The 24,079-nt window shown below is 52.5% G+C and overlaps 2 protein-coding genes across 2 annotated transcripts in view; one reads left to right on the top strand and one right to left on the bottom strand.

The window, feature by feature from the left end:
• Positions 1-24,079, top strand: part of LOC149325446 (solute carrier family 41 member 3-like) — a 78,455-nt gene that overhangs the window by 48,683 nt on the left and 5,693 nt on the right. The gene's annotated exons all lie outside the window — the stretch shown is intronic.
• Positions 557-22,165, bottom strand: LOC149325447 (uncharacterized). Its single transcript, XM_089563330.1, has 2 exons — positions 21,092-22,165; positions 557-586 (listed from the first exon to the last, which is right to left on the bottom strand). Exons 1-2 carry the CDS (start codon positions 22,163-22,165, stop codon positions 557-559), a joined length of 1,104 nt encoding a protein of 367 aa, XP_089419456.1.

The following is a 24,079-nucleotide window of genomic DNA, read 5'->3' as shown; positions in this document are numbered from 1 at the left end:
TTACAACAAAAATTTTATCCCCTGTCCTCCTTCCACTTGCCTCTCCAGGAGCATCACGAAGGCTTTGGCCGTGGCCGTTACCCGCGGCCGTTCGGCTTCCCCTGCTGTGTTATGTTCCAAGGGTCAATGACCCTCCCTTCTTTCCGCAGATACCGATAGCACCATGAAGTAATGATGACGCAGCAGAAAAGCGGAAAAAGGGTAAAATCCCTACTCTTTGCGGCTGGCCTGTACTCATTGCGTGTCGCGCAGGACCATGCAACTATGCTGTATTGTAAAGGTGCGAAAGGAGCAAGTGAGCTCCCAGCGCGCTCTAGTAGCGGAAGCGGATGTAGACTGTGAGAGTCCGGCGGTCCCATCCTGCAGTTTTGATGCTCGCTTTATCGCCGGCACAGGCGAGCCTGCGCTTTATCCGCTAGTAATCTGCAGAGACGCTTTTGATCTAGGAGGGGGGCATAGTTGAGGCAGTTATCATAAGCGTGCTAGTCTGCATACGGAGCCCTGAACAAAAAGGAAATACAGAAAACAAAAAGGGAACGAAAATGAACCTGGGAACTCATAGTGCCAATGGCAGCAGGCGTTCAGGCTGCAGAAGATAAGCGCCACTTGAAAAAATAAGATTATATTCTGATTATACTATTCATCAGAACATATATAAAAGTAGAGGTGACAAACCGCTACAGAAATGAAAGACAGCCACGGAGCGGGTGGGGTAAGAAAATTAAGGAGGCCATTGAACAATGACGGATGGCTTCAAGGCAACACAAGGAGGCAAAGAAGGCGCAGTATTTTCAGGACAACCAAAACTGTGAAGCTGATCGACAAAAAAAAACGAGGTACAGCCACTAGTCCAGGGTAAAATAAAGCACTCCACTGATCACTGCATGTGTGGCGCTCGCGCTGAAGCTAAAGGTGGCCCAAGAAAATTCAACTGCATAAGCTGTCTTACCTTCAAGCCGATTACGATAACATCTATTATACACAGGCTGTTAGTGCTGGCGGTGAAATAAAAAAAAATACAGGGGGCGCTTAAGCTCCGCCTTTAGAGTTTCAAGCGACAGCGCAATGCGTTGTTTGAACATGTATGCCTAAGGTCATTCTTTTATTTGCATTCTTACATCGTTGGGCGCCCTCATGCTCCAACCAGTGGGGCCTTGTGCGACCCATATTGCTCTTCTCGTGCGACCAATCCATAATTTAACTGCCACCAGTCACGGTAAGCAGTTTGCTCACAATCCGGGGGGCAGTTTGTGATGACATCGCAATGTCACGTGACCTATTTGGCTCACCTGTCTCCTAGTTGCTAGTCCCTATTGAAAAAGTCCCATATGATTTTGTGGGGGCACATTTTAAATCGTATGGGAACATATGAATGTATATTATATACATATGAAACCATATGGGACACACAGTAAGACTAGTATAACTTCTTATGAAGCATAAGTAAGCAAGTGTAGTTGCCGTGTCAGGTTATATGAGCCCATACGGTAATATATGATGATATACCTGGTAAGGTTAAGAGAACTTGAATAACCCATTTAGTCAGTTGTTTTATTATGGTGGAAATCCACATCACCTGAATATCTATATTGTCACGTTGTAGTGACGGCAGTTCAGCGGTCAGGAAGACACCAGAAAGACTTGCAAAAGAAGCCCTCTATTTGGGCTGACTTGTGCCCGCAAAAGAACTGAATCACTCGGTGGCGGCGTAAGCAACAAGCGTGCTCGTCAATCGTCGAACTACGAATTCCCGCTGCTCGCGGCATCGTTCAATTTAAGGCCGGCAAGAAAACTTCGAGATAACAGGTCGAGAACATCTAGAGTAATCTGGAAACACGTAGATGCCGCTCTTCGTGGCTGTGATCAATCGAGAGTAGTCCGGTCGCTTCTCGCGTCACAAACAAAAATGATAACAACCCTTTCGTGCGGCCTTGCGCGAACGAACGGACATTACAATGATACGTGGCATTACCCCCCTCCCAAAGAAGCATCGTCGCGATGCTTTAAAATGAAAATAAGCACGGATAATGCAAACTTCGAGTCCTTTAGCGTTCGTAAAAATTCAGGGGGTACTTTGACTATCTAAAGTGCGTAGAGGCGAAAGCGTTTTCCGCACCACTTTGACTGCTTCTGTGGCACTGGTGGCGTCACATGTAATTGAGTACTAATTACTAAGTGATGACAAATCACTAATTATTGTTTAATTACTGATTAATACCTACATACTAATTAACTGCTAATTAATGACACTTACGCTTCGCTTTTAGGAGTGGAACGCGACAGCGTGTTGTAGCGCTGCCAGGGAGTCCACGGAACGCCACCACCCGTTCGGCGCGATGCGTTGCCGTTTGAACGCAACGGTTTTTGAGGAAAGGAAATTACGCAGTAACTGTCTCGTCTCACATATCTCGGTGGACACTCGTCACAATTCAGGGAGGAGGGGCGGGGGGGGGGCACTTTTTTTTACCTAAAGTGCGGTCACTGATGTGTGGTTAAGATGTTAAGCTTCGCCTCTAAGAGTGGAACGCGACAGCGTCTTGCATCGCTGCCACGGAGTCCTATCGCCCATTCGGTTCTACGCCTCGCTCGTTGGTAAATTGTTTTTTGAGGAAAGAAAATGTATCTGTCTCTCATACCTCGGTGGACACCTACAACTCGCCGGAAAGGAAGGTAGGAGCGAAGACACCGTATTCACTAGACGCGCCTTTCTTCATCCCAAACCATCGTGCTGCCCTGCTAGACGGACGCAGAAATGGCTCGCTCCGGGCGAGGTGTCGCAACGGCCTTTGTTGGTCGAGATGAATCGGTGTCTGGACCACCTCCTGGTTATCGCTTTCTGCTACCGTCACTGCCGGCTGACGAAGGTATGCGTTTGTGTGTTTTCTTGCACGGTGATACCTCGAAGCGTCCGTATCGAATAGAGGACTTTCGTCAACCACTAGAAGATGCCGGCGTCCTTAGGGATGTCAGCGGCATTGGCGCTTACCAGATGAGCCACCTCTGGCTCGTGAGGTTCCGCACCCAGGAGGCGAAGGACACTGTACTTGCGGCCGGGGGCCTGAGTGTGAAAGGCGGTTACTGTGCCATTATTGATCCCTGTCGAAAGGAGATCAAGGTGAAGATTCACTGGGTGCCATTTCACATACCCAGTGAGACCCTACGGAAGGCCCTGAGTGAGTTTGGGGAAGTGATGGAAATTCAGCATGAGGAATGGAGTGTTCCAGGATTTGAATCGGCGGAGTCGACAACACGTGTCGCTCGAATGGTGCTTAAAGAGGGAGTCACGGCGGAGGAGCTACCGCATCTTTTCAAATTCTACGGGGGCTCCGTCCTTGTGGTTGTGCCCGGTAGGGCGCCTGTTTGTCTCCGATGTCGCAGACGCGGGCATATCCGCCGCGACTGCCAGACGCCTCGCTGCACTAAGTGCCGAGCCTTTGGTCATGTCCGTGAGGACTGCATACGTACGTACGCCAATGTGATAGGGGCTGCCTCAGAGGACTGTGACGATAAAGAGGATATCATGGACGTTGAGGAAGCTGAAACGGCGGCCCCTGATGACCGTCCAAAGAAGAGTGCGTCTGGGGAACAGGGAAGCGTCTCCAACGGAAACATGGAAACTTCGAGCAAGACGCCGAACGAACAACGAGCTTTGAGCAACGCGACTGAAACGCCGCCGATGAGTGACCAGGCGTCTGCCATGAACGCCGAAGCGGAGCCAGTCGAGGATGAAAGGGCATCACATGACACCTTCGGTCCGGCTAAACGTGCCAAGACGGTGTTGCCGTCCCCTTCACAACCTTCCACCGAGGTCAGGTCGCAACGCCTTGAGCGCCAGTGGCTCAGACCCACCGGGGCCAAGGGGAAGTATGTGCCTGAGTGTCGTTCATCGTCCGCGTCTCCCGTGCGCAGCGCAAGGAGCGCTGATTAATCGCCCCTTCTCGGAGGGTAAGGCGTACGCCTGGTAAGGGACTTGTACCTTTTTGTGCTCAGGATTTTCAGCATGGCTTGTCTTCCGTCAAATTTAAAATGCGGCACGTTAAACGTGCGTGGACTAGCAGCTAGACGTAAACAATGTCAGCTAAGGCGCCTGCTCTATGAGAAACACCTGGACATTCTTGCAGTACAAGAAACAAAGGTAGAGAGTGCGAGCGCGACAGACGCTATGGTTGCGCAGTTCAAGCCGCGATATAACGTGCGTGCTAGTCATGCAGTGGGGACATCAGCAGGCTGTGTTCTGTTAATTAAGAACAGTCTTAATATCGAGGAACAAGCAGTGGTGTATTGCACGAGGGGAAGGTTTGTGCTCTGTGATCTGTTGTACGGGGAGGAATATTTGAGAGTTATCTGTGTGTATGCTCCTACGAAACCCCGTGAACGACTTTTGTTTTTCCAGGAACTATGTGCGTATCTGGAATGCAATAGACTTGTCATTCTTTTAGGGGATTTCAATTCTGTTCTCAGTGCAGATGACCGATCAGGCTCAACAGTCACCGAAAGCGAAAGTGCTGTTTTCTTGAAAGAAAACATTGAAAAGTATTCACTTCAAGACGTAGCCCAGTTTGCAAAGGGCGGAATGAGGCGTCATTATACACATTTTCAAGGGTGTAGTCATGCTAGGCTAGATAGAGCTTACGTTTCCCTTGAGCTGGCGGCAATTTGCGATAACTACATCGTCGAACCGGTTACGTTTAGCGATCACTGTTGTGTCATATTCACCATTGGCAGGAATGTGACACCTCAAGCGAAATTCAGCTGGGACTTGTGGAAACTGAATGCAAAGTTACTAAAGGACGATTCGTTTGTTTTAGAAACAAAGAACGTGTTAGAAAAAGTTCGGTTGAATTATGGAAAAAGTTGGGCAGAAAAGTGGGAGGATTTCAAAATTGATGTCAAAATGAGGGCTATTGAAAGGTCCGTAGAAATCAAGCACGCTGAGAAAGCGAAACAGAAGAACCTAAAACAGATGTTGAAAGAATTAATTACAGAGGAAAATAGAGCTCCGGGACTATACAGTGACCTTATCAGCGAAGTTAAAGCAAAGCTTGAGGTTATCGATGCGACATTGTTTCAGGGAGCTGCAATTCGTGCACGAGCAGATCGCTTGCTGGCAGATGATATGCCCAGTAGGCGAAATTTGACGACAGAAAAAAGATACGCTAGAAGAAAAGATATCGTAGAAATTGAAAGCAAAGGCATTCTGACAGACAATCCCAAGGCGATAAGGGAGGCTTTCAGTGAGCATTACCGTGATTTGTTCGCTTCCAAATCGGCAGATGTACAGAGGGCAAAACGCATGTCTAGAACACGCTCTGAGCGTGTTTCAGGCGTAACACGCGATAACTAGCGATAAGATTTGGTTAAAAATGGTCTGTATGTAAACATATGCAGTAAAACTCATAGAATTTCATCGTCATTTTTTGCCTTCTTGGTCGCAGCGGCTTTGGGAGCTCCGGAACACACGGTTTGGTTGTTCTAGACATGTGTTTTGCCCTCTGTACAGGCCTTTCAGGATGAATTTTTAAGTCTATTACCCCGACTGACCAGTGAAGACACTGACATCCTGTCGGCCGACTTATCAACAGCGGAATTGGAATGCGCTATTGATGAGCTTCACTTGGGGAAATCGCCAGGTACTGACGGGATAACAGCAGAATTTTATAAGGCGTTCAAACGTGAAACTGCTCTCATTTTACAACGCGTTTATGAACAGTCATTTAGAACTGGTATTTTACCACCGTCGTTTTCTCGTGCACATACAGTACTTATACCGAAAACTGACAATCCTGCTCAGCTTAAGCAAGTTACAGGTTATCGGCCGATAACGCTTACTAATGTTGATTATAAAATTTTTATGAAAGTATTAGCCAAACGTTTACAATCAGTTATGGACATCTTGGTTGGCCCCCACCAGACGTGTGGAATTCAAGGGCGGACCGTCTTCACGAATGTTCATGTCACTCGGAGTATACTGGAATGCTGTGACGCTGACTTTAGGCGAGTCGCAATGTTTCAAATTGATTTAGAGAAGGCATTTGACCGTGTATGTCATGACATTCTTTTTAAAATCCTCGAACATGTCTGTGTTGGAGAAGTTATTTTAAAAGGGGTTAAAATGGCCTATAGCAACTGTACCACGAATCTGGTTGTTAACCGAGAGCTCACAGACAGAATTGCCGTTAGAGCATCCGTGCGGCAAGGCTGCCCAATGTCACCGCTACTTTTCGCTCTGTACCTGGAGCCACTTTGCCGAAATGTAATAAATAACAGCTGTATTCGTGGTTTCGAACTGGAAGCATGTGAAATTAAAGTATTGGCTTATGCCGATGATGTGGCAGTTTTATGTAGTGACCACAGCAGCATAGAACATGCGATGTCGGTTGTTCGTAGATTTTGTGATGTAACCAATAGCGTTGTTAACCTGGACAAGTGTGCGGGCCTTTGGCATGGGAATTGGGCATCAGCGCCTTTGTTTCATGCAAGTGTAAAATGGTCACATGTTCCTTCCAAATACCTAGGTGTACCTCTTGACAAGTATCGAGATAACGATGACTTTTGGAACGAGAAAATTCAAGAACTCTCCACGCGTGCACAGAAATGGTCGGGGAAGGAACTGTCTGTATTCACGCGCGCAAACATATGCAATGTATATCTGGTTTCAAAAGTGTGCTATTTGTTGCAGGTCCTTTCATGCTCTCGACTTAGCATTCAAAAGTTTCATCGTCTCTTCGCAGTTTTTGTTTGGCAGTCCTCATGGGAGAGGACTAAACGTGATAATTTATTTCTGCGTTTGAGAAAAGGGGGTCTTTCCTTGCCACACTTGTACCTGAGGCAGGTGGTGTCAAGATTTCTGTTTCTTCGAGATCAACGCGACCCTTTCCTGCGGACATTTATTCAAGTGAGGCTTTCTTCGGCTTTGCCAAACTATGTTATTTCCAGTGTGGACGGGATGAGATACAGTGCAAGTAGGTTTTTGAAAGAAGTGGTCTTTGCTTTCCGGTTTCTGAATGCGCGCTTCAGTTTGGAATATCTTTCTAATGTCACGCGTAAGAAATTGTTAAAAGATTTGCTCGACTCTGTCTTCCCCGAGCCAATCTATCGATCTATGTATAGTGGAGGCCAAGCAGGAAATGTTTTAAAAAGAGTACGAAAAATGTTGGTGCCAGCGGGTGTGAAGACGTTTTTCTTCAAGTTACACACTGGGACGTTGCCGGTTAAAACATGGATGGAGGAAAAGGGATTGTTTCTACCATGGGGTGCTGACTGCTTGTTGCGTCGCAAACCAGAGTCAATAGAACAGGTTTAATTGATTGCTGGGATGCGCTGCTCTTTTGGGACGTGCTCCAGCGTACAATAAAGAAAGACTTACCCCTAACGCGGTATGGGATACGATTCCTGGACATAGAGCCGGATCTTTATAAATATGATGCAATTTTCCTGCTTGGCCTGCACAGTATTTGGCGAAGCAGGATGGCTGTACGACACTGTGATGAAGATGCGCGTTCTGTCCGCGATTACTTCAAAGAAAACATATTTAAGCTATGTGAAGTGTACAAGGAGCTATGTTTTGGAGATGAAGTTATCGAGTGGATGGGAGAGTTGTGTTCCCTGAGACAGTTTTGATTTTCTCACGCGAGTGAAACACATGTCCGTTCTTGTTGTTTGAGTGTGCAGCGCAGAACATCTGTTTAAGATCTGTTGTAATCTGTCAAAACAGGCAATAAAGAAAAAAAAAAGCTGGCATGGCGGAGTGGATAGCGTGCTCGTCTCGCACTCCGAAGACCGGGGTTCGATTCCCGAGCTCGACCAATTTCTTACTCGGTTTTATTTATTTACATGGCTTGACTAGAGAAGTTCATTAGGCTAATTGGGTAATTAAGCAATTAACTAAGCTCAGTCCCACTTACTTGGAGCATCACTATATGATCCCTTCAATTGGTTGCATGGTTACTAGCCAAAGTACAATTGGCCCCGTTTGAAATTGGCGCACTGTGACGGCACGACCGTTTCGACCAACTGAAAAGCGTGACATTTCTGTCGACAACTGTTGCTTACAACGATGAGACATTAAAGGCTTTCGCCTTAATAGGGTTTAAGACGTACGACATGTACGACTTCTGGGCGTGTACGTCGTCGCTGAGATGCTGTCGTTCCGTCGGGGATGACTTCATAGTCCAGGTTACCGATGCGGCGGAGAACCCTATATGGGCCAAAGTAGCGTCGCAGCAACTTTTAGCTCAATCCACGGCGGCGAAATGGTGTCCATATCCAAACACGATCACCTGGCTTGTACTGCTTTTCTCGTCGGCGCATATTGTAGCGTCGGGCGTAGGTGTGCTGCTGGTCTTTGATGCGAAGCCGCACAAGTCTTCGGGCTTCCTCGGCGCGATGAAGGTAGGCGGCGACGTCGAGGTTGTCTTCGTCTGAAACATGCGGGAGCATTGCGTCGAGTGTTGTCGTGGCCTTCCTGCCGTATACAAGCTCGAATGGGGTAGACCTGGTGTCTCCAGGACGGCAGTGTTATAGGCGAAGATAACGTAGGGCAGAATGGAGTCCCACGTCTTGTATTCGGCGTCGATGTACATGGAGAGCATGTCTGCGATGGTCTTGTTCAGACGCTCTGTGAGTCCGTTGGTTTGTGGATGATAGGCAGTTGTCCTCCGATGGCTTCTCTGGCTGTAGATTAAAATGGCTTGCGTCAGCTCCGCTGTAAATGCCGTTCCTCTGTCTGTGATGAGCACTTCGGGGGCGCCGTGTCGCAGGAGAATTTTTTGGACAAAAAATTTTGCAACTTCTGTTGCGGTACCACAAGGCAACGCTTTTGATTCGGCGCAGCGGGTCATGTAGTCGGTGGCCACGTTGATCCACTTGTCACCTGATGATGAAGTCGGAAAGGGGCCGAGGAGGTCCACCCCCATTTGCTGAAAGGGCTTAATTGGCGGTGGTATGGGGTTCAGGAGTCCGGCTGGTCTAGTCGGAGGCTTTTTGCGTCGCTGACACTCACGGCACGTTTTCACGTAATGGGAAACGTCGGTAGCTAGCCGCGGCCAATAGTACTTCTCCTGAATGCGGTGCAACGTGCGAGCAATCCTGAGATGCACCGCAGTCGGCTCATCATGACATGCCTGCATAATGTCTTGCCTGAGATTTTTGGTCACGACAAGAAGATGCACTGTCCTGTTGGGCGCGAAGTTCTTCTTCAGGAGGACATTATTGTGAAGGACGAAGGACGACGGTTGTCGCTGGAACCCTCGGGGAGGCGGTGCGGTCTTGCCTTTCAAATAATCAACTAGGCTTTGCAACTCAGGATCCGAGCGCTGCTGCTGCGCGAAACTGCTGCCGCTTACCGGTCCTAAGAAAGCGTCGTCGTCTTCCTCTTCCGGTGCTGCGTCTACGGGGGCTCGCGATAAGCAGTCTGCATCGGAATGCTTGCGGCCAGATTTGTAGACTGCAGTTATGTCGAATTCTTGAAGACGCAGGCTCCGACGAGCAAGGCGACCGGAGGGATCCTTCAAATTGGCCAGCCAGCACAGAGCATGGTGATCGCTCACAACCTTGAATGGTCGTCCGTTGTCACCCAACTTCAACGCACATTTAGCGTGGAGCTCCCAGACACCCTTAGAGCGTGTGGGGGTAGCGGTCTCGGACTCTAAGGAGATGCCCTCGACTCAGCGTGGCAGGCTCAGCGTAGACCAGCTACCAAGTGACAAGAGGTTTTTGGTCGTTTGGTGCCCAGCTTTCGCCGGTCGCAAGCCAGAGAATGGGTCGGAGCCAAAGGTTCACAAACAAAACAAAGTTTATAAAGCCAAGAAACGATACAGAGGATTACACAATCACTAGTACAAACACATACAAAGTGATTAATGAAACAATTCAACTCGTGCAATGTTAAACTCGAGAGAAAATGCAATACAGAGGCAATATTGCACCTAGAGTGCACTAACCCACGAGAGAGAGGTAAATTAACAAGACACAATTTGTTCACCGGGCACTGCGGCAGTCCGACGACCAGAGTTCCGCGACGATGCCGTCCCGCAGACTGGCGACCGTTGCCTCGTTGGTGCGATGCTGGCCGAGTGGTGTTTTCCCGGGAGTCGAACGGGCGCGCTTCGATGAACCTTAAACGGTGGTCCGGAGTGACTTGACAGCGGCCGACGCCTTCTTTTATAGGCTTGCTTCGACGTCTGTTTGTTCTACGCGCCAGAGTAGGCGCGCACATACACTCAGCATCGGCAGTGCTGTCTCCCTTCCCTCTTCTCACCGGCCGCGCTTGGTCAGAGGTCGGGGGTCGCATATCGAAGATTCGAGCGTGTTCTGGCGTGGCGCCGTCGCCGACGGGCGAGGGGGACGTGTCTTAGTGCACGCAAGGCTACGCCCTTTTCCCCCCGTCAGCTGTAGAAGCAACTCGGATGCTCCAGAGCAATCTTCGACATGGATGACTCATTCCCTCGGCGGGAGGGCGCCACCAGCGCCACCGTGATCGGCTGTGCGCACACCGAGCTCCAGCAAAATCACGTCTACGTCCAGGTTCCTGACCTCGGATCGCCACCAACCGTTCTACAGGAGCGCTACTTCATCGCCTGTACGCCTGGTAACCAAAATTCCAAGCGTTCTGCGCCGTTTTTTGGCACATCAGCATCTGGCTGGCCGCCCACGCCGGGCGCGCTAAGCCAAGCCTACATCTGCACCGCCGGGGCAACGCCCCCCGCGCTCGCCAGCATGCTCGCAGCCGGAACGGCGGGGAGCTCGCCTAGCCAGTCAGCAGCCCAGGCGCTGAATCACAAGCACTGTGCTCCCGCGGCGCCCCGGCAAGCCACCGCAGCCACGATCGTCATGAAATTTGCGAACCACCTCAACCTCGGCAACACTTTATTCCCTGTGCTCTGTCGGTCCGTCATGGATTCCGCCCGCCTAACCAAGACTGAACGTGACAATACCTACATCAAACTCCGCACCTCGCAAAACATCCTGGCCATCGATACCCACCGCCCAGCCGCTGCGGACAAGCTGCTCCAACTCAAGCAAGTTTCACTGAACAACATACAGTACGAAGTCACCTCGTACGTAGCTAACGACCCCCTTAACGCCCGTGGTGTTATACACGGCAGCACCATGGACTTTACCGAAGACGACTTTGCCGCTAACCTTCGTGTTCACGGCACCCGACTCCTAAGCGCCCGCCGTCTCGGACGTACCAACACACTTCTGCTCACCGTCGAAGGGCCCCGTCTACCACGCTATGCCGTCTTCTACAGCGGAGTGTACCGCGTCTACCCGCAAAAGCCGCACAGCAAACAATGCACGCATTGTCACGCCATAGGACACCGTGCCGACGTCTGTCCTAACAAGCCTAGCCTTGTTCGGTGCTCGATTTGCAGCCAACCGTTTCCTCCTGACCAAGACCCAACGACTATCCCACACGAATGTGAACCACACTGCTGGAACTGCAAGGGCGACCACACACCGTCTCATCCTGAATGCCCCGCAAGGAAAGACGCCGACGCTGCAGTCCTAAAGTGGCACCGCGCCCAACGACGCCATCGCGCCCGCGCCGCCCCTCCACCCCCTAAAGCCGACGCGACCATCTGGCCGCCCCTGCCTACCTCGAACCGCTACGAGGCCCTTCAGCTCTCCTGCAGCAGCAGCAGCAACAGCCCGGGGCACGAGACCGCGCAAAGAAGTCAATCTCGAACCAAGCCCTCTGCCAAGCGGCCACCGTCCACCACTTCTGGTGCGGCAACCAGCACCTCCACCTCCTCTACTAAACCACAAGCTTCCGTGATGCAGTCACAGACTCCACCAAGTCACCAGGTGAGCGGTCCATCTCCCACATCCATCGCACCCCCTCCCCCGTCCTTCCAAAACCGGTTTTACTCACGCCCCTCCACACCTACTCCACTTTCACCCCTCCCTACCGACAACGCTATTGCTCTCATACAGCAATCCCTTGCTCCCGTCCTCTTGGCCTTACAACAACTGACGGCTCGCGTCGAGCAACTAGAGCACCATCTCCTCTCTCTCGCGTCCTCTGCCCCACCCTCTCCCGACGCAGACTCCAATGCTCCCCCTCGAAAGCGCGCAAGCGCCCCTCTAGTGCCTAACCTCGACACAATGGAGGAAGACCGGCATGATGAGTGATATCATGCGACACACATCCCCACCCCAAAACCCTCTAATTATTTGGCAGTGGAACTGCCGCGGTTTTCGTCGCAAGAAAAATGCCCTCTTGCAACACATGCAGATTACTGGCGTTAACCCAGACGTCATTGCACTGCAGGAAACGCACGGTGCCTTTTCTCTGCCAGGTTACGACCATTTTACTCAGCCAAGTATAGTCATGAAGAGAAAAGGACATCAAACGCCCCCTCCTCCGCCGACTTTGACGGTTACATACATACGGCGCACGATACCCACCATTCAGGAAGATACATCCCACCTCAACTCCTGGACGAAAGAGCATGTCCTGACACACTCCACCTATCAGGGTCACCGTATCACGATTTTAAACTGCTACTGGACTCCCTCCGACTCCAAAACCAGCATCCCACCTTTGCATACGGCCCTTCCTGCCTCTAATGTCCCTACTACTTTCGTCCTTCTTGGTGACTTCAACTGCCCACACCCTGCATGGGGATACGACCGTACTTCAGCCTCCGGACGAAAACTCGACCGCTTCGCCAGTATTCAGCACCTCACCCTCCTGAATGACACGTTCATGCCTACACGTCTAGGATGTGGAGCACAATCCGACACAAACCCCGACCTCGCATGGATTCGCAGCGATCTCCGCGCTTCTTGGAGTAATACGGGTGGCACGATGGGGAGTGATCACTGTATTCTTCAGATAACGCTCACGTCCCAGCGACCCTCCAGACCACCCGGAACACATCTACCTCCCACTATGCTCGTAGACTGGCCAAAGGCTCGGCCGGCCCTCGACTCCTTATCAGTCTCACTCGAGGACCCCGAAAAATGGTGTAGCGCCATTATGGAGACCGTCTCCCAACACACCAAACATATCCACCGATCTCCCGACTATCCATACATTGACACACACCTACTTGGGCTATGGAAACAACGTCGCCGGGCCATAAAAGCTTGGCGCAACTGTAGATCTAGCCACGCATTGAAAAGAAAAGTTGCTGAACTAACGCAAGCAGCCCAAGAATACGCTGACCAACTAGCCACGAACAACTGGCTTCAGCTCTGTGATGACATGGTCGAGAGACTCCACACTCCAAAAGTCTGGCACATTATGCGCACCCTACTTGGACAGGGTAAACCTCGTAACACACTTCAAAAGCTACAGTTGGCCCTCTCCGTCTCACAAGAAGAGCTGGTTGAGCAAATCCGAAATCAATTTTACCCATCCTCTACTTCTCCTGCCAGCTCCCCGTCATACCCTTACATCGAAGAAGAAGCAGACGAACAAGGAATGAATTCCGACTTTACATTCGCCGAACTTCAGGCTGCTCTACGCTCCCTTAAGCGAAACACAGCACCCGGCCCAGATAAAGTTACCTATGGTATACTCCGTAATCTCCCCGATTCAAAACTAGACGAACTTATTCAGATTATTAATACTATTTGGCGCTCCGGGAAAATTCCCGCTGCATGGAAAGAGGCACACGTAATTATGATTCCGAAACCAGGAAAATCCTCTGCGCTCATCACTAACCTCCGACCTATATCCATGACTTCTTGCCTAGGGAAGCTGATGGAGAAGATGGCCCCTACCCGCCTCGAATGGCACCTGCATACCAATCGCTGTCTTGCTCCCACTATGGTCGGATTCCGCGCCCACGTATGCACACAAGACATTGGACGGCAAATCTATGAGGATTTGTACGCCTTCCCAAGCAGCGCACAGCTTCGAGTTTTGACCGGCGTGGATATCAAAAAGGCTTTTGATAATGTCGCCCACTCCGCAATTCTCACCAACCTGGCAGACACTCGCCCTGGGGTCCGCATGTTCAACTACATCAAAGACTTTCTTACAGACAGGACCCTCCGAATCATTGGCCCCGACGGCACACCTTCCGCCCCCTTTCCCCTCACCGCAGGTACACCACAGGGATCCATTCTTTCACCTATGCTTTTCAACTTGGCAATGAAAGAACTGCCCCGAAAACTCGCTGAAATTCCTCGCCTACGCCACGCTATATATGCGGATGATATCTCTCTCTGGTCTACCACAGGAAACGCCGGGGAACTAGAATCCACTTTGCAGCAAGGCCTCGACGTCGTTCAGGAGCATGCACGCCGCATAGGTATGAGTTGTTCCGCCGAAAAGTCGGAATACATCGTGGTTTCTAACGCTCCTCAAAAAACCGCTTCTTCCTACCGCGAACTCATTCAACTCTCTCTCGCGGAAACCCCTATTCCCCGACGGAGCCACATCAAGATCCTTGGCTTCACTTTTCAACAAGATGGCAAGTGCAACGTGTGGCTTAGCCAACTCCTGCAACAACTGAACCAAATTCGCCACATGCTGTCCCGCATATCTCGTCAAAAGCATGGACTCAGAGAACACGAACTCCGTCGAGTTATAGAAGCACTCGTTTATTCGAGGGTCATGTACGCCTACCCCTATCAACGCCTCACATCCTCTCAAGTAAGCAAACTGGAAGCCTCTCTGCGTCGCTTCACTCGATTAGCCATGGGAGTTCCCATCTACGCCGCAAATGCTCTGATCGCAGACGCCGCCATTTTCAACTCCCTCGAAGAACGCGCAGCAGCACACCACCGAGCCCAGATACACCGTCTCTCTACCTCCGAGCAAGGCAGAGACCTCCTCAGCCTTTTCGGACACACCATTTCCCAACTACCCCCGCTTCAACCATCTGCTCCCCCGTGGAAAAGCCTCCCGCGTCTTACTGTAAAACCCATTCCACGCCACATGTCTCCAACGATAAATCCCGGGCGGCGTGAAGCACTGGCGAACCATTTACCCGTACTGGGCCACGACACTTACTATACCGATGCCCATATCCTCGAGCACCAAGTAGTTACTGCAGTAGTCGGCCCTCGAAGCACCTCCACACATCTCCACACAGGAGTGCCCTCCTCAACCGACGCAGAAACTCTGGCCATAGCAGAGGCGATTACGCTTCACGACCACCTGTCCTCCACCATCACCATACGTGCAGACTCTCAGGCTGCCATACGCTCATTCGAATCTCAAAAACTCCCTCCCCATATCCTAGACACTTTGCTGCAATACCTAACAGCCCACCCTACGCTCCATGTCCGCCTTGAATGGATTCCTGGTCATCAAGGTATACCGGAGAATGAGCTTGCTCTTGCTCTGGCCCGTGAAAAAATACCACCGGGCCCTCCGACTGCCTGGCCAGCCCATTATAATCCCAAGGCAGACCGCGCTACACACCGACAGGACCGCCGCGAACACCTTCGCAATTTGCGGCACATGCGACGAACCCTTCCGTCACCCTCCCATTTCCTTTGCCGTGCTGACGCCTCTCTAATTCGACAGGCACAGACTAACTCCCTTCCCTGCGAACTGTATTCCCACTATATCCTTCATAAACCTGGCAAACCCGCCTGTCTCGTGTGCGGAGAGCATCCCTCCAACATTCATACATATTGGTTATGCCCCCGCGCAACTAACTCTCCCACCATACCTTCCTCGCATACCTTGCCTCCCCCCTTTCACCTCACGTGGGCCCGATGGACCGCTCCACCAACCTCTCTGCAGCCCACCCTCTGGCCGCTCCTCGCCGCCCACATCCGACGCATCCAAGGGACACGTGGCCCTACTCTGCCACCGCCGATAAATAGCGCCCACCAAACGGGCGACTAAGAAGGCTCGGACTTGAGCTGAAAAATAAAAGTTATCTCTCTCTCTCTCCCTCGGCGCATGCCGTGACGGTGAGCGGTGGTGAAGGTGAGAGGGAGCCACGCGCTCAGCGGTTTTCCTTCTCCCCCGTTCGGCCCACGCCGGCGAGGCGCCGTGTGCGCGGCGGCGTTTTTCTTTGTTTCAAAAATGCGCCGAATTTTGTGACATCCGTACAGGTAGGGGCGAAATTTCGACGTGGCCCAAATAATGGCGAGACATTTTTTCACGGTCGTCGAATAGTTGGCTTCGGCTTTCGACAGTGAACGGCTAGCGTACGCGATAACTTTTTCCTCTCCACCATTTTTTTCTGGACGAGCACCGATCCTAAGCCCACACTGCTTGCATCGGTATGGATTTCGGTTTCGGCGTTTTCATCAAAGTGCCCGAGCACAGGAGGGGACTGTAAGCGGCGCTTTAGCTCTTTGAAAGCTTCCTCTTGCGCCATTTCCCATTTAAAAGGCATGTCCACCTTGGTAAGTTGGGTCAAAGGTTCAGCGATGCGCGAAAAGTTCTTGACGAATCGCCGGTAATGAGCGCACAATCCAAGAAACCTCCGTTTAGCTTTCTTGTCATTAGGCTGTGGAAATTCTGCGATCGCGGCCGTCTTCTGGGGGTCTGGGCGTACTCCAACCTTCCTTACGACGTGAACAAGGAACAGCAGCTCCTTGTAGGCGAAGTGGCACTTCTCTGGTTTCAGTGTCAGGCCTGAAGACTTGATCGTTTCCAGCACTATCTGAAGCCTTCTAAGGTGGTCTTCAAAGCTTGAGGAGAAGACAACAACGTCATCTAAGTAGACTAGGCAAATCTGCCACTTCAAGCTTGCGAGCACCGTATCCATTACTCGCTGGAACGTCACTGGGGAGGAGGAGGAGGAAAACTTTTATTCCTATTTATAGTGAGAGGTCGATGGGGCGAGCCAGGGCCCGCCCCTTACAAACACTAGGAGGGATCCCTAGTCCGAGATCCCTGTAGCTTCCGCAGCGGCCCGGGCTCTAGCTACCAATGCCTGTTGGGCATGGAGTTTGGAGCAGCCGCGCAGGGCAGCCTCCCAGTCCTCTCGAGTGGGGTGGAGGTGGGGTGGGTAGACAGGATTGGAAGGGCATGCCCACACCATGTGGTAGGTGTCCGAAAACTCCTCCTCACAGTGTGGGCACGCGCCCGAGAAAGAAGAATTGAAGTGCTTAAGTACTGCTGGGCACAGTACAGTATTGGTATAGAGGCGGAGAAGCCAGCGCTCCTCCACCCTGGTGAGGCCTTTACAGGGAGGGGGATAGAGACCATGAAAGTTTTGATAAAGAGAGGTGATCTCTTTAAAGGTGATGGCCGGATTGAAATTAAATTCCGGATCAGGCTGCGGATGAGGCGACGCCCGGTGAGTAAGCGCGCGGGCGGCAGCGTCGGCTGCCTCGTTCCCCTCAAGACCTGCATGAGCCGGAGGCCACACGATGGTACGATGGGTCGGAAACCCTGTGTATTCGCATGCGTGGAGAATTTTGAAAGCACGGTCTGGAATATACCCTTGCTCAATATTGCGGCAGGCGCCCCTGGAGTCCGTAATAATGACTCGGGACTCTGGATCTGCGGCGGCCAGTGCAATGGCGATCTCTTCAGCAAATGTATTGTTTGGGGCACCGCAAGTAAGGTCCTGAACTGTAGTGTTTTGGTGGATGACGGCCGCCGTGTACCAACCCTCATGGTGTGGGCCGGCCGCATCCACATAGAAGACACCTGGCTTATGGCCATATTGTTGAGAAATAGCCTCCGCCCGCGCGAGACGGCGACCATCATGGGTGTCTGCAGTCATGTTCTTCGGAAGGGATTGCACCTGGCGTGCAAAGCGCCAGGCTTCAGCGATGCGGACCCGTTCTTCTGTATGTGTTGCGTAGGATATGTGTAAGCGGGTCAGAAGGCGGCTCTCCGCAGGTGTTTTGCTTGTTAATGATTGTTAAGATGAGCTTCTCGTAACTCCCCAAAGGTGTTGGTCATCCCCAGACCGAGGAGACGCTTTTTGGACGTCGTTATGGGGAGGTCGAGCGCTCTCTTATAAATCTTGCGGAGAACTACTTCTAAGGCATTCTGATCGCATTTGCGTAGGTGGATGTAGGGAGCCGAATATAAAATCCGGCTGGTTACGAATGCATTGGCCAGCCGCAGGGCATCTTTGCATCGTAGTCCCCCCCTTTTATTGGATACCCGGCGGAGCATCCGACCCACCTGGTCCCCCACCTTACGTAGCTTGTTTAAGGTAGTGTCTATCTTGCGCCTATGAAGAATGAAAAGCCCCACTACCCGGATCTCCTCGTGTTCGGGTATCGGTCCGCTAAGTAGGGAAAGGGCAATTTTGGTTGTGCACTTTGAGTTGGGGCGTATGTGCACAAATTCCGATTTGCTCGGGGAGCATTCAAGACCACAGCGACGAGCGTATGCGTCCACAATAGCTGCCGCTTGTTGCAGGTTGGTCTCGATGTCTCCAACCGATTGTTTAGTTGCCCAGAGGATGATGTCGTCCGCATACAGAGCGTGCTGCACACCGGCGACCTCTGCCAACTGGGTAGGGAGCTTCATCATGGCCAGATTAAATAGTAATGGCGAGAGGACAGCTCCCTGTCGGGTCCCTCGTGTGCCAAGTTGATAGGGGCTATATTCTGTGTCTTGCAGCCAGATATAGGATTGGCGATCTGCAAGGAATTGTTTGATATAATTGAAAGTATTGCGCCCACAGTCTGTTTGCGACAAGTGGGATAGGGTGATCTCGTGGGTCACATGGTCGAAAGCCCCACGCAGGTCAAGTGCGACGACTACTTTATCATTGCTGGGGTGCTCTACGCTGTCGAGAATCTCCTTGTGAAGTTGCAACAGGACATCTTGTGCGGACCGGTGTGGGCGGAAACCGTACATGGTGTCTGCGAAAATGTTTTGCTGTTCCCGGAAAGCCGACAATCTGTCGCGGACCATAGTCTCCATCAGCTTCCCCACACACGAAGTGAGGGAGATGGGCCGGAGGTTGTCGGTGTTAATGGCTTTACCTGGCTTGGGAATGAAAGTTACTAGTGCCGTTTTCCAATCTACGGGGAGTGGTGTGCCTCCAACCCAGATAGTGTTGAAGTAATCGAGGAGAGTTTCGTAGGCGGGATCTGGGAGGTTGGCAATAAGCTTTACCGTCACCTTGTCCCGGCCCGGTGCTGTACCTCGCTTCATTTTAGCCAGGGCCGCTTTTAGGTCATGGAGCTGGAACGGTTGATCCAAATCCGCCTTCTCGGAACCTGCATACGAGTACGCCTGACCACGGGGATCCTGGTGTATGCTCAAATATTTGTCGCGGAGCGCATCGGCCAGTTTGGCCGTGTCTCCAGTGAAGTTATGTATAGCCTTTTGAAGTTGTTTTTGTGGCTCAGTACGTGTTTGTGCCGGATCAATAAGGGCGCGGAAGAGGCGCCACGTACCCCGACTCGACATTTGCCGAGCTGCAGTGTTGCATCGGTGCACCCAATTGGAGTCGGCGAGTTGGGCCGCGTATTGTGCCGCCTGTTGGGTGATATCCGCGATGCGAATTTTGAGTTTCCGATTGTGTTTTTGACGACGCCAGCGGCGGACTAGGCTGTGTCGTGCCTCCCAGAGGTGGAGGAGGTGGTTATCAACCGCCGGGCTCGGCTCTGAGAGTTGAACATTTTGCTCGACTGATTTCAAGTGGGATACTAGGTGTTGGGACCACGTTGAGTATCCTTGGTCCATTATCGATTGAGGATTGGTGTAGCTGCTCCTAAATTTGGTCCAGTCGGGTAGTTTTGCATTGGCCTGTGGTCTTGTGAGTGGCTTGGTATGGATTGTGGTAATTATGCAGTGGTCGCTAACCAGGGATTCCTTGGTGTTCCTCCAATCTGCATAGCGAATATTTTTCGTAAAGGTGAGGTCCGGACACGTATCGCGTGTAACGGAGTTACCTATACGAGTGGGTTGCGCGGGATCCGTGTGAAGAGTAAGGCCTAGTGTGGAAACAAGCTCCGCCAACTTGCGTCCGCGTTTCTCTTCACGTGTGTACCCCCATAAGGGGCTGGGAGCATTAAAGTCCCCAACGATTATGAGGGGATCCCGATTCGCGACCTTCAAAGCCCGGCTGAAGGTATCTGCGAATGTAACATTTGGTAGCTTTGGGGGACAGTAAATGTTAAGTATGTGCAATGGGGGGTCCTGTTTGCGTAGCGGAAGGATGGTCACCATTACATAGGAGAAATTAGCGCTAAGATCCAGGTCAACCTGGGAGGCCGTGTAATTTTTATGTACGCAGAGGCAGCTCTGCGCATCCTGCTGGTACACCGTGTATTTGGCAAGGGTGGCGCCATTTCCTGGCTCCTGAAGGGCCACCACAGCAGGTAATTCTGGGAAAGTTGTAAGGAAAAGGCGTAGATCGGCTCGGTTTGTGCGTGCCTTGAATCCGCGGCAGTTCCACTGTACAATTTGAATAGGGATTGAATTGCTTCGCGGATGCTTCCTATTTCTAGGGTCGCCCGCCATGATCAAGGGTAGAGTTGTGAGTTTGGAGAGAGGAGGCTTAAGAGCCAGTGGCTCCAAAGAGAGGAGCGTTCTTTATACTGGGGATGGCACAGGGGACCTCTTCTTCTTCTCCGGCGATCCGACGCCTAGACGCTTTGAGCTGCCGGCCTGCGAAGGTTTTGAGCGGGCCAGCGCGCCTTGGAGCGCGGGTAAGTTGAGCGAACTGAGCGGTTATGAGGTTTGGGATAGATGCGCAAGGTGGCTAATTTTGTTGAGTGCCGCCGTAAGTGTGGCATTGATTGGCGTCTCCAATGCGGATATTCTGTTGTTAACTTGAGTTTAGAGCGCGCTCACTCTCGCCTCGAGTGCCGTGAGGGCATGCGCCGCCTGTCCTGAAGGGGTTGCGTCGCTTTCCATTGCCTCTGCGGCGGGTGGGGCAGAGGTGTGGTTGGGGGAATTTTGGCGGGCCTCAGCTATTGCGAGGCGCTTTTGAAAATTTGCAACCTGCTCGCGGAGAGCAGATATTTCTTTTTGTTCGGCAGAGATTGCCCGTGGTTGGGATTGGGAAGGGGGAGGGAAGGGAGAAGCTGCCCTGCCCGCGCCGCTCACCTGCGAGTATTGCTTGACAACGTTTGCCCACGTCTTGGAGCCGCCGCGCTGGGGAGGTCCGAGGGGCTTCGCTGCACCGGCTTGAGGCGGCGGTGGCGCAGCTTGAGGTTTTCCCTGGCTCCCGGTAGAAGAATTCACAGGCTGGTCCGTGGCTTGGTCGGCAGCCTTGGCCTTCAGCTTGTCCGGGCGACGCTTGCCACGCCTGCGTCGGTTCCGCTTCGATTTACGCCCGCGCTCGGCATGCGGGGGCTGGATAGCGCGATATTTAGCCGTACACGCAGGGCCCCCCGTGGCATGGGCCCCGCCGCACACTGAAAACTTTGGGTTGCACTGGTGAGGGGCCCGCACCCCTTCAACGAGTAGAGCCTGCTGCCCGCACAGGCCACACCGGTACAGCTTCTGGCCGGGGCAGGCGTCCACGCGGTGGCCGACCACACCGCAATGTCGGCAGGCTGGAATGGTTCGCTGGTAAGGCCTAACTTTTACAAGCTCCGACTCGTAGTGCACGAAACGTGGCTTTTCTGTTCCGGCGAAAGTCAGTCTCGCTTTGTTGGATGTCCCAAATTTACGCACTTCCACGATGGTGCCGTAGCGCCATTGGAGCCTAGTACGGAGCGAGTCCGTAGTTTCAGAGTTACGGACGGTAATGACGCCGTAGCAGACGTCCTTGCCGTCTTGGCGCAGGTGCCCCACAATGGGGACCCTCCCGTCGGGTGCATTAAGTTTGAAATCCCCGATGATACGGTCGGCTAGCTCGGGTTTCGCAGTCTGAACAATAATGACGTTTTGGTCTCTTACCGGTATTATGGTAAGGCCTGATGCGGGTTGCGTGCCCAGGAGAGCCGTGAACGCCCGGCCGTAGCCGGTCTCCTGGAAAGTCTCGTACAACGAGACGCGGGTCGGAGGCTTGACGACGACGACGACGTAGTCGTCTGGAGCAGGCTTTGGGATAACAGGTGGTTTCCACTTCGTGAGCAGTCGCCGTTTGCGGCCCGCCGCGCGCGGGGCGGGTGACTGCTGGTTTCCGGCGTGAACGCCGGCCGCGTCTACGGACGCCGGCTTTAAGGCTTGGTCTTGCGCTCGGCGCAGCACTGCGGCGTTCAACGCGGCGCTGCGAAATCTTGCCAAATCTGAACCTCCGGTTGCCGCTGGGGTAACCGTTGCCGAAACTGGGCCTTCGGTTCCCGCTGGGTTAACCGTTGTCCAGTGCATGTTTTCTGGGTCGTAGCCTCGGCAGGAGATTTGTGTAGCAGCCATACTGGCGTCAGTGGCCAGAGGCCCCGATGTGCCGGGTACCGGTTCGGCCGTTAGGCCTAGCCGCGCCACCGGCCCGATCGGGCCATGTGTTACCCGAAAAAGGGGTTTAACCGGCCCCACCTTGGAAAAAACTGGTGTCCAGATGTTCCCGACAGCTTTCGGTGCACGTTGGGGATGATCTTGCTAGGGTCAGGTGAGCAGAGGCCGAATGGCATAACCTTGAACTCGAAGAGTCCGTCTGGCGTGATGAACGCAGTCTTCTCGCGATCTCTTTCGTCGACTTCAATTTGCCAGTAGCCGCTCTTCAGGTCCATCGATGAGAAGTACTTAGCGTTGCATAGCCGATCCAATGTGTCGTCGATGCGGGGGAGGGGGTAGACATCCTTCTTCGCAATGCTGTTCAGGCGGCGGTAATCGACGCAAAAGCGAAGGGTGCCGTCTTTCTTTTTCACTAGGACGACTAGTGCTGCCCAGGGGCTCCTTGATGGCTGGATGACGTCGTCACGTAGCATTTCCTCTACTTGCTTGCGGATAGCTTGGCGTTCTATCGGCGATACGCGGTAGGGGCTCTGCCGCAGTGGTCGGGCGTGTTCGTCTGTGACAATGCGGTGCTTGGCAAGCCGGGTTCGTCCCACATTCGATGCTGATGAGAAGCAATCGCTGTACCTTTGAAGAAGACTGCGTATTTGGTCTTGACTGCTCCGGGGCAATGCGGGGTTGATGCCGAACGTGGGTTGGTGGTCTTGGTCAGATGGTTCTGCGGGTTGGTCGGGGAGGACTAATATATCAGATGTCTGGCAGCTCGTCGAGAAAGGCAATCGTCGTACCTTTGTTTAGATGCCGGTATTCTTAGGTGAGGTTAGTTAGCAGCACCTGGGCTTGGCCATTCCGGATTTGGGCGACTCCCCTTGGGACGCCCAGTCCACGATCAAAGAGTAACTGGATGTTGCCCTCGACGACGCCTTCGGCAGTTTCGATGTCTCCAGTACATATGCAGGCGACGACACTTGATCGGAGCGGCACGCTGAATGCTTCGTCGAGGACGTTTAAGGCAATGTGATGAGTCGCGGTCGTCACGGCAGATATGGCTTTGTCCGTGGAAAACTCGATCGACTTGGATCTAAGGTCGATTATCGCCCGATTATCGCTCGATTATCATTCAGGAAGTCCATTCCTAAAATCACGTCTCGCGAGCATTTCTGTAGGACCAGGAAGGTTGTAGCATAGGTTCGCCCATTTACTGTAACTCTCGCGGTGCAGCGTCCTGACGGCGTAATAAGGTTACCACCTGCGGTGCGGATCAGCGGGCCATCCCAAGTTGTTGTCACTTTCCTGAGTCGGACAGCGAGTGGCCCGCTCATGACTGAGTAGTCAGCTCCCGTGTCGACCAAGGCAGTAACCGCGTGACCGTCGACCGTAACTTCAAGATCACTTGTTCGCGTTCTCGTATTGTACGTTGTCTTCGGTGTCCGATCTCGGCTCCGTCGAGTAGTGAGGCTGCTGTGGGCATACTCCGACGTTACTTCACTGGGCAGCGTTAAAAGTTTCAAGTCTGTCCGCGCCGCCGTCGTCGTTGTCGTCGTCGGTGTTGTCGTCGTGGTTGAGGCATGGTCTTGAGTACTCGTCTATGGAGGATCATTGTCATTGCGCTTAAAAGCAACCTCACGTCCAGAGGCTGCTTTATTCAGTTTAACCTTCGGGGGCTGGGGGAGCGTCCACGCATCGTGTAACCTCGGCTACGAGATACAAAGCGCGGTGAAGATGGCGACAGGGAACGTGATAGGCGGCTCGGCGATGAGCATCCTTCCCAACGCAAAAATTCCTCGATTTCGGCTGGTCGCTGGCCGGGTCCTGGTCGTGGAGCGTCGT

The sequence above is a fragment of the Amblyomma mixtum genome, chromosome 10 (assembly GCF_055824585.1).
Source record: "Amblyomma mixtum isolate Tamu chromosome 10, ASM5582458v1, whole genome shotgun sequence".
NCBI classification, from domain to species: Eukaryota; Metazoa; Arthropoda; class Arachnida; order Ixodida; family Ixodidae; genus Amblyomma; species Amblyomma mixtum.
This window is presented reverse-complemented; position numbering and strand designations above follow the sequence as displayed.

Bases quoted from the DNA above. Each gene is read 5' to 3' on its own strand.
- LOC149325447 (XM_089563330.1), bottom strand. From the start codon at position 22,165: ATGCACTGGACAACGGTTAACCCAGCGGGAACCGAAGGCCCAGTTTCG. The intron at 587-21,091 runs GTGAATTCTTCT...TATCTTCTGCAG, and splicing joins ACCAAGCCACGGACCAGCCT to CCTGAACGCCTGCTGCCATT.